At 39.3% G+C, this 10,000-nt stretch overlaps 1 protein-coding gene across 2 annotated transcripts in view; it reads left to right on the forward strand.

The window, feature by feature from the left end:
• Window positions 1–2,182, forward strand: part of LOC138017917 (transmembrane protein 184C-like) — a 9,076-nt gene extending 6,894 nt beyond the window's left edge. For both annotated transcript variants that reach the window (XM_068864923.1, XM_068864924.1), the window contains exons 8-9: window positions 9–77; window positions 1,048–2,182. In XM_068864923.1, coding sequence (XP_068721024.1) covers window positions 9–77; window positions 1,048–1,386 — 408 coding nt within the window. In that variant the 3' untranslated portion in view covers window positions 1,387–2,182. The remainder of the gene's footprint in view (window positions 1–8; window positions 78–1,047) is intronic.
• Window positions 2,183–10,000: the final 7,818 nt, after the last annotated feature.

Raw genomic sequence — 10,000 nt, forward strand, 5'->3', positions numbered from 1 at the left:
CTTAATAGGTTGGCATTATATCATCAAAGCATTCATGGAATTTTTACACTGTTGAGGATGTTGCCAATGGTATTCAGGTCAGAAATTTTTTCTGTCAAAAGAGGCGATGCCATATAGTTTAGTTTTGCTTCAATTTTTTGTTTTGTTTTTTTTTTTTTTTTACATTTTAATTGTATTTTCCAGTAAATCTCAACAAATTACAAAAAAAGAGTACAAAACAATAAGGCATTACCACAATAACTAAAGTTATAAAATTAACGGAAAAACCCGAAAAATCAGTTACAAGGATTCTGAAAGCCTGCTCATTTGTTGTTTAAAATAGAAAGTCTCTTTGCTTGTACCGTAACGCCCTAGGAAACTTTGGTTGCAGTGTCCGGGACTAGCACAAACATTTTCAGAAGTAATTTAACTATCGGAGGGAGATAAGAAATTTGACATTTTAAGCGCTCGCTTTCTGGACGGAAGCGTAAAGTGCAGGTTACAACAGGTTGGGGTTGCAGGCCATAACTGAAACAACCCAAATCTTTCGGAAAATGCTAACCTAAGGATTAAACATTATTTGAAGCGTAGTGTTTAGGCCTAATGTAACCATTAGTAAAGTTTTGGGTTGTTTCAGCTACCTGCAACCTGCAGTTTACACCTTCCACTTTTCGGATTCTTGTCGACACTTGAATCTAACTTCGGTGGTTAATGAGCTTTTATTAAATCAACGGGCAAAAATTTGGTTTATCAGCGGAGTTGATAATGCAAATTCGCCACCGTACAGAAATTCTAAGAGCTGACGTTTCGAGCGTTAGCCCTTCGTCAGAGCGAAGGACGAAGGTTCTAACGAAGGGCTAACGGTGGCCAATTTATATTATCAACTCCGTTGATAAACCAAATTTTTGTATACTACTTCCCCACCGACGCAGCACCACAGTTTCTTTAGAAACTACCCCTTTCAAATAAATTAACGGGCAATATGACACTGTGAAATAGCGTGGCAAATCCTCCTCGTTACGAATCAAACGTAACATTAAAATCAAAATGTATTTCTCGTTTCAACAGAACTTCATCATCTGCATAGAAATGTTCATCTTCGCCATCGTTCATTACTACGTCTTCTCACACGACCCCTACATAGATCCTTGCTCACCCCCTCCACCCTGCTGTGCCTCGTTTGTCTCCATGTGGGATGTGTCGGATGTGCGTGACGACCTCGTGCAGCACGTGCAGAGTGTTGGAAACACGGTTAAAGGGACTGTCGTGAGAAATAAGCGGAAAATCACAGCAACAGGAGCGTTGAGAGATTCTGAGGAAACACCTCTACTGACAAGTGAAATCCTACCGGACCTTTCGTCCGATGAAGCTCCCATTCTTGGAGAGACAGAGAGTTCAACAGACTAACTTTCACCTTTCATTTTGGTTGATGTAAAAAAATCGATTCATTTTTCACTTCAAATTTCAAAAAGTAGTATTTCTTACCACCAAGAAAGCAACATTCTAGTCCTTAGTTATATGTAAAAGACTGGTTACTTTGCTAGCATGTTATTTTATATTGAACGGTCCATCACTGATGCGAACCAGTAAGGCCCCAGAAAGCTGGATCAAAGAGAAATTACCTCGTAGACTCCAAGTTCAAAATTTTAATATTTGACTGCAGCGTATTTTGTCTACCATACAGGTGTTCGGGCATTACTAAACCATGAAACAGCGAAACACCGAAATAGCGAAACGAAACACCGTGTATGTCCCCACCACACATTGAATACTAAGCGACAAAGGTTGGATGTTGAGATTAAACTAGGCCTAAAACGTTATTGCTCCTAATCTCAACTGAAATGTCAATTGCTGGTAAAAACCAGCGTGTTAATTTTTTTGCAAGGCTAGGTATCGGAGAGCCAGAAAACATTTAAGCACGCGTTTACGAAATGTTGAACAAGAGAGGAAAACGCAGTACCTCCAGACATGGCGCTGGAGCGTCGTAACAGAGGAGTCATCCCGGGACTTTCGGCCCGTGCGATCGCTTTTGGACGCAGTTGGCCCTTCGCCGCTTTCTGCTACCTACCTCGCCTCCCGGTACGGCATTAGGGGGAGAATAGAATAGCCGTCAATATAATGTGGTATTGCCGTCTCAAAAACGCAATTTGTTTTTAGGATTGAGATTAGGATTGATTGTACAGGCATAAACGTAACGTAAGAACCGTGCGTGCGTTTCTGGTCTTCTTGAGACAGAGGTGAGAGATGGTTCTGTGCAGACTGGGACGCCTAAAATGCTCTGTTGTAAACATGGCGGTTCACGAGTGAAGTTGTCTCTCAAGCCTTTCTGTGGACGAATTCCAGGACCTACCGATACAAATTATGCGAGATTTGAAACCTAAAAACTCCAATCGATGTTGTATTTTTCTGGTAGGACTGGGTGGCCCGACACTTATAAAAAATCTTCGAAATGAGAATCGGGGCTGTTCCCTTGTCATGTCATGGAATGGCAGAAATACCCAGAATTCTTTTTGGGCATGAACGAGGCAACTTGAGAAGCACGAGACTAATTGTCATCAAATGGCTGAATCAAAGCGCGGCCGGAAGAAAAAGCGAGGAGAAAATTTCTAGCCAGATACGAAGGAGGAGCCCTGGTGTGTGCTATTAACGTAGACTTTTGATTTCTGAACAAGTTTTTATCACGGAAAATTCGCGACAAAGTAGTGCTCTTTCCGCTGTTATCCCCTTAGCAAAAGACTGGCCTTTTATGATTTCTTGTCAAGGAAACGGTATAATAATTAAATTTATATTTGCAGGTTACCTGCATTCTTACCACTAAAGTCAAAGTCTACAGCGCTATGCCTATTCTCGGTTTTCACATGACGTCACGACCGCCATGTTGGTGCCCTAAACAAAGAAAAGGCGGCCATGTTGGTGCCCCGACCAAATCCTCCGGGAATTTAACTCTATTATTATGCAAACGCTTCCTTTTGTTTTCGTTGAAAAACATGGCTGTTGATCACGTGAGTGAAAACCAGCAATAAGTGCATTCAAACTTTTCCTGCTATTGTATACGAAAAATACATTTTCGCTCTCCGGTCTTCTTCTTAATATGATCTTCGCGGAAATTCCATTCTGTCCCTCAATAAACCTAGAACAGCGAGTTATCATGGTCTTAGTTCTTCTTCTTACAAGTATCAGCTAAGTTGCGGAATGCGCTACCTGATTTTATCCGTACCCCACTGAGTTTACTGGTTTTAAAGGAGAATCCAGGGCGGCATTTTGTACATCAGCTTTTCTTTTTAATCAAAATATCCTTACATTTTATGTATTTAGTTATGTATCCGTAGATACTGTGTATTTTAGCCGTAAATGTTATGTCTCCAAGATATTAGCCCTGTTTGTACTTATTCTGAAGTTCGAGATGAAATAAAGTTTATATGTGTTATATAAACTCTTGTTCTTAGGCCATCGTAGCTTGTTTAAGAAAATAACACAAACAGCTGTGATAAACATTGTATTCCAACGCATTTTTATAAAACTTGACGTTTCGTATGCTAGTCAACACATTTTCAAAGGAGAAAATTCTCAGTCTAGGTCTCAGTCTAGGTTCCAGACCCCTATTGTTTACGATATAGGGTTAGGGTTAGGGTTAGGGTTAGAAAAAATTGTAACGGTCACTTTTGAAAATGTGTGTTGACTAGCATACGAAACGTCAAGTTTTATAAAAATGCGTTAGAATACAATGTTTATCACCGCTGTTTGTGTTATTTTCTTATATGTGTTAGCTGTTGTAACGGCCAGTGTGAAACCGGTCACCCCAAAACGCAGACTGCAGCCTGTGCAGACCGTGCAGACCCAGGGGTAAAATATGGCGTTACCCTCACTATTATTGAGAGCTAACCGTAAACAGGCTAACCTGAATGTTATTTAGGTCTAATTCAGGCTAACCGATTTTTCATTTTACAGATGGTCTGCACAGTCTGCAGTCTGCGTTTTTCAGTGTCCTGTGTGAAACTGTGATTGTCACGAGTATAAAATAGACTGCTTATACACTGCCTATAGTATTTTGTCATTGTCACGCGAGGTTCGCGTTATTTTACTAAACCGCCGGGGGCTTCCCTAGGCCTTCTCCGCTGTTTTCTCGATTGCGAAACAAGCTTGCGTCTCGATTGAAATAGGATGCACTAAGCATGTGTTCAAACCAGTTTAAATTTTTAAACTGGTTATTTTAATCAACTGTCTGAAAAAAGGGATTTTTCTTTTTGGGGGATGTAGTTAAAAAAATATGGGCTTGGTTTTTTTAGGGGGTTAAAAAAAAAACTAGGCATTTTTCCCTTCTCTTCACCTACCCCTCCCTGATCTTCTCTATCCCACCACCGGATACCACTTATACCCACTCCCGCTACGCAACACTACTCAAGCCCTTTCTGTATACTTACCAGAACTTTGATCTTGAACTCCCTATCTCTGGATCTACTGCTTTCTCCTTAAGACGTTTTACCACGCAAATGTGGTGTATATTTTATTATTCATCCCAGGCCACTCTCGGTCCAAACTTGATATATTCACAAATGTGCAATACAACACCAGAGTCACAGAGCAGCAGAGTCACACCAACGCAATTGCGTAAATGAAATAGATTTTTATAGAGAAACAGAGGAAGTCGCTAACATCTATAAAACACGTGTTTGGACGAGATGGAAGAGTTTAAAGGAAGAGATGTAGCATTTACGAGCGATTGGCTTACAAAAAAGGTCTTCAAAAGGTCTTTATTAAAGACGGCAGGAGCCGACGACGATTGTTCTTTAGTAGGGTATGACAGACAAATCCCACGATAGGGTAGGGCATTTGGACACCATTTTGGCCAGAGGGGGCGGGAATTTCAACGATCCAATCTTCAAAAAGTTCAGATGTTGAAGTTTCGAGTTGATCGGCGCATAAGCCGCAACAATTAACAAAATGGAACAACATATGATAACTCGAGGGAAATTGGTTCCAGGAGCTCTTCACAGGAAACAACAAGAAAGTAGTTCCAAAACGGGAAATGTTTCAAGTCTTGTCAGAAGCACACAGTCTAATTACGGAGAAGTGACTTCAAGAAATTATGCAGAAATCAGCCAGAAAGTTGTCAACACATCCATTTCATGCACAGAAAATGCCTAACAACAACCTCGTTCCCAGGACCTTTTCCCTTCCCTGGCTTGGGGGTGGGGCGCCCCACCCCCAAGCCAGGTAAGGGAAAAGGTCCTGGGAACGAGGTTGGCCTAACAACCGATGGCAGCTTCAACATACCTCTCTTCGATAGAGATTGAATTGATGGTAAAATGCCACCCTTGTACCCAATTGCTTTTAGCAATAATAACTGACATCGAAAATAATTATGCTCGAGTACTGACCAGGTTTGGAGAAGTCCAATGACTTATTTCTCCTACAACATTAAACCTGTGCAGTGTTACTAATCTTACTTCACAGGCAGCCCAAGCTCAAAATGTTAGGAGTTCAGTGTAACGTGACATATGCTATATTACATAACTACGCGAAACGTGACTCCCGCCTTACAGCATATGGAGGTATTGTGTTACAACGGTTTGAATTTGTAAAAGTTTTGTAAGGGAAGGCAACGGCTTTGCTGGAAAAGTCAATTATCTTATATTTTGTGAATAAAATCTACTTACCCTGTTGCCGTGTTGTATTCTTTGTTGTTTGCCAGCTTCGCAGGCCGATCTAACGTGATTTCGGCGACTTATCGTCTTGTGGGTTTCCACTGCTTTTTAGCAGTGGAAACCGTCGAAACTGCGTTTGGCAGTGGAAACCCACAAAACGATAAGTCGCCGAAATCGCGTTAGATTGGCCTGCGAAGCTGGCAAACAACAAAGAATACAACACGGTAATAGGGTAAGTAGATTTTATTCACAAAATATAAGAATAATTGACTTTTCCAGCAAACCTTCCCATACAAACCTTTACAAATTCAAACCGTTGTAACACAATACCTCCATATGCTGTAAGGCGGGAGTCACGTTTCGGGTAGTTATGTTATGTAGCATATGTCACGTTACACTGAACTCCTAACATTTTGAGCTTGGGCTGCCTGTGCTTACGTTCGATTATTTCAGACATTTCCTTTATATTCAGCTTGTAAACGGGTCATTTTGCAAAACGAGTAATTTCCTTTCAAGATAAATTCTAGTTTATTAATATTGTAACAGTACAAATAATACCATAAAACGAAATTGCAGCGTTGACACTGATTAACAAGTTTTTTAAAAAGTTAAACGTTTCGATCACTTCGGTGACCTTCGTCAGTTACGTAGGGAAATATGACTAACGATGGTAAAAATAGGCAAGTAGGTGACAAATATGCATAACGCGTGTGCCAAAAGTGTTCTAGAAATTCTTGAGGTTGAGGTACACACGTGGAAACTCAACGTGCGCGTTGATTGAGTTCTCCTCCTTATTAGAAACTTATTATTACTCGACTGGCCCAACATTCTCAAAAAACTGGCCACAGCTTCGATTTTGAAAACGTGTCAATTCTTCACATCTGTCCCCAATGGAACCAGCGGTTGTTTTTGGAAGCGTGGTATTCTAATAAAGAAGAGAACTCAGTCAACTAGCACGTTGAGTTTCCACGTGTGTACCTCAACCTCAAGAATTTCTAGAACATTTTTTGGCACACGCGTTATGCATATTTGTCACCTACTTGCCTATTTTTACCATCGTTAGTGACATTTGCATACGTAACTGATAAAGGTCACCGAAGTGAACGAAACGTTTTACTTTTAGCTGAACTTTTTAATCGGTGTCAACGCTGCAATTTCGTTTTATATCATGCCTGATTACAACCTCGGCATTTTTAAATAATATCATTGTTACGTTTAATTGTAATGTAGTTACTTTCCAGTTGTATAGTGCTCTATTTAATTGAAAATCTGAGAACTTATAATATAAGACTTATATTATACAAGTTATATTGCCAAAGGAATGATTAAAGAATATCACTGTTTATAAAAAGTAGTCCTACAAAGTGTGAAAGACAGAAAAGGGTGATCAATTTACCATATCAACTCAGTTGACAAACCCTTGTCTTATTTCACTTCCCCCAAAACACAGCACTACTGCTTCTTTACAAACTAAACCCCTTTATCCTACATGTGAAAGAATGCTTTACTTCCACCAACCATAAACCAATATTCTTATTTGAAACAGGTAGTATTTCATTAGGTCATGACAACTGCAGACTACCTACAAATAGCGCTGATAGACAGTTAAGTCTGTAAAGCACCCACTTCAAATAGCGCTGAGAAGCAGTTAAGTCTAAAACGGTTAGCTTTTACTGCGAGTTACGGTTAGTCTGCAGTCTGCAAGTGTCAGACACTGCATTCTAGTAATTTTCTAGTTAAGGGATTGGCGCGCATTGTAGTGATAATCAGATTGGAGTAATCGCTTATTTGCAGTGTTTTGTCTAAAACAACCGTTGCGTTGGCTTTTGGGTAAAATGCGTAAACCTTATTGAGAGCTTAACCTCATCACGAAGCTGAGAATTTAGCCCTAAACTCTAAAAATTGCTATTCACGTGCACAAATAGTTATTATTGTCTTTGATACCATCAGAGACAACAATCCATCATAATAATCTTAAAGTGATTTCTCTAGTTTATTTTATGATGATGGCTGTTTCTTCGGGTCCGAAGATCACTGGGAAGAGGTAGGTAGATGCCTGGCGACATGCTCTCTGGTGGCTGTGGAGACCTATCCTTGATCTGCATAGGATACATACCACATAAAATTGATTACAGAAAGATATCCAAGTATGTCAAAATGGGCAGTGTTCTAAAAATATTAACTCAGTTTAAAAAACATAAACTGGTTCGAAAAAAAATGAACTTAAAGTGCGTAAACTTTATTGAGAGCTTAACCCTCATCACGAAGCTGAGAATTTAACCCTAAACTCTAAAAATTGCCATTCACATGCACAAATAGTTATTATTGTCTTTGATACCATCAGAGACAACAATCCATCATAATAATCTTAAAGTGATTTCTCTAGTTTATTTTATACATACCACATAAAATTAATTACAGAAAGATATCCAAGTATGTTAAAATGGGCAGTGTTCTAAAAATATTAAAGCAGTTTAAAAAACATGAACTGGTTCGAAAAAAAAATGAACTTAAGTGCGTAAACTTTATTGAGAGCTTAACCCTCATCACGAAGCTGAGAATTTAACTCTAAACTCTACAAATTGCCATTCACATGCACAAAGTTATATTGTCTTTGATACCATCAGAGACAACAATCCATCATAATACTCTTAAAGTGATTTCTCTAGTTTATTTTATTATATAGATATTGATGAAATACCAGGATTTCTCCTTTTACTAAAAAATCATATCTTCACCGCGCGCAGTGAACGTATCATTTTTATCTTTCACATGTGAGGATATCGCTGTCGTCATGGTAACGAACACGATTAGCCAATAAAAGGCGAGCTTCCTCTTCATTGTACGATACTTTTGTGCTTTAATATAATTCTTCTCTACTACATTAACATTTCACACATTCGTGCTGAAAGTATCTCTCACTCGTTCGCTTCGCTCACTCATGAGAGATACTTGCAGCACTCGAAGATAAAATTCGTATCCCCGCACGGCCATGTAATATCCTCTATTTATACATACCGCATAAAATTAATTACAGAAAGATATCCAAGTATGTTAAAATGGGCAGTGTTCTAAAAATATTAAAGCAGTTTAAAAAACATAAACTGGTTCGAAAAAAAATGAACTTTTCGAACCAAAAACAAAATTAAAACACAACACACGCACTGTACATAAAAGAAGAACTAGGAACAGTACTAATTATTTATAAGTTAATAAGCTAATTGCATCACCTCATTCTGGTCACGCGGACGAGTTTGAAACCCAATGAAACACTCACTACTCGTTGTAGAGTGCGAGCAGTATCTTTCTTCTCCTTGCATAATGTTTTCATCTTCCACCTGCGCGTTGGATATGAGGAAGAAAGGACGACTGATCGCAGTCTTTACTCGTTGATTCACTAAATGAATTTCAAACTCACGTGTTTTTTTAGCGCTTTGCGCTATTACTAAAAATAGTCTTTGTCACATGAGGCCCCGCGTTGACTTAGACAAGACATTTCGATCTTCTGGAAGGAAATGTATGAGTGACGTCAGCGATAGTGAAGGAAAAAAGAAGAAAACTTTATAAATCTGTGGAGTTGGTTTCTAAAAAGGTGGTAGAATGGTTAGTACTAAACACTGTTGATGTAAATCGGCCTCACAATATTCAGAATAAATGACCATAAATTGCCGAAATCCCTCAAAGAGTCGCAGGAATCAGGAGATAAGTCTTCATACCGCTGCAAAAACCATTGTAAGAAAAATGTAAGCCTTGGCTAATCGATTGAACGCGGGAATTCTTAACTGTGAAAAACATATATTTGTGCTCTACAAAAGGTTCCTGATGTCCACCAGGCCGGAGCTCGAGTAACAAGGAGGTTCATAAAAGGGAAAGAAGTACCGCTTCGAATAACAAAATTTTCACATTCTAGTTTTGAAAAACGCACGAGACTTTGAAATACGCCATAAAAATAGACGATACTCAGAGAGCAGTGTTAAAAGGCATCTCTCCATCAAAAAGAGGTCATGCACTTGGAGATGAAAACGCACATGTAACACAATTCTGACTTTTGTCACAAAATACTAATCCGCTCACGAGGAAATGGCAACTGATAGAAAATTACCCACATCTAAGAGAAGTATTTAACACGCCCCTCATACTACGTAGTATATCGCAAAGAAAAAGCCATGAAAGATATCTTAGTCAGAGCAAAACAGACAGGCCCATCAACACTTTCACACATGCCAGCCTGTCGACGGAGTAGAATAGAGAACAGAACTTGCACTATGGTACCATTTCCTTCCAGCGTCGAACCTTTTTTTGTATTTTCGCTGCAGACCAAGGGCCATTATCGATGCTCGGATCAAGCGTGTGGTCACTTCCACTGTTTAAACGAC

Source organism: Montipora capricornis, chromosome 9, assembly GCF_036669925.1.
Source record: "Montipora capricornis isolate CH-2021 chromosome 9, ASM3666992v2, whole genome shotgun sequence".
In the NCBI taxonomy this organism is placed as follows: Eukaryota; Metazoa; Cnidaria; class Anthozoa; order Scleractinia; family Acroporidae; genus Montipora; species Montipora capricornis.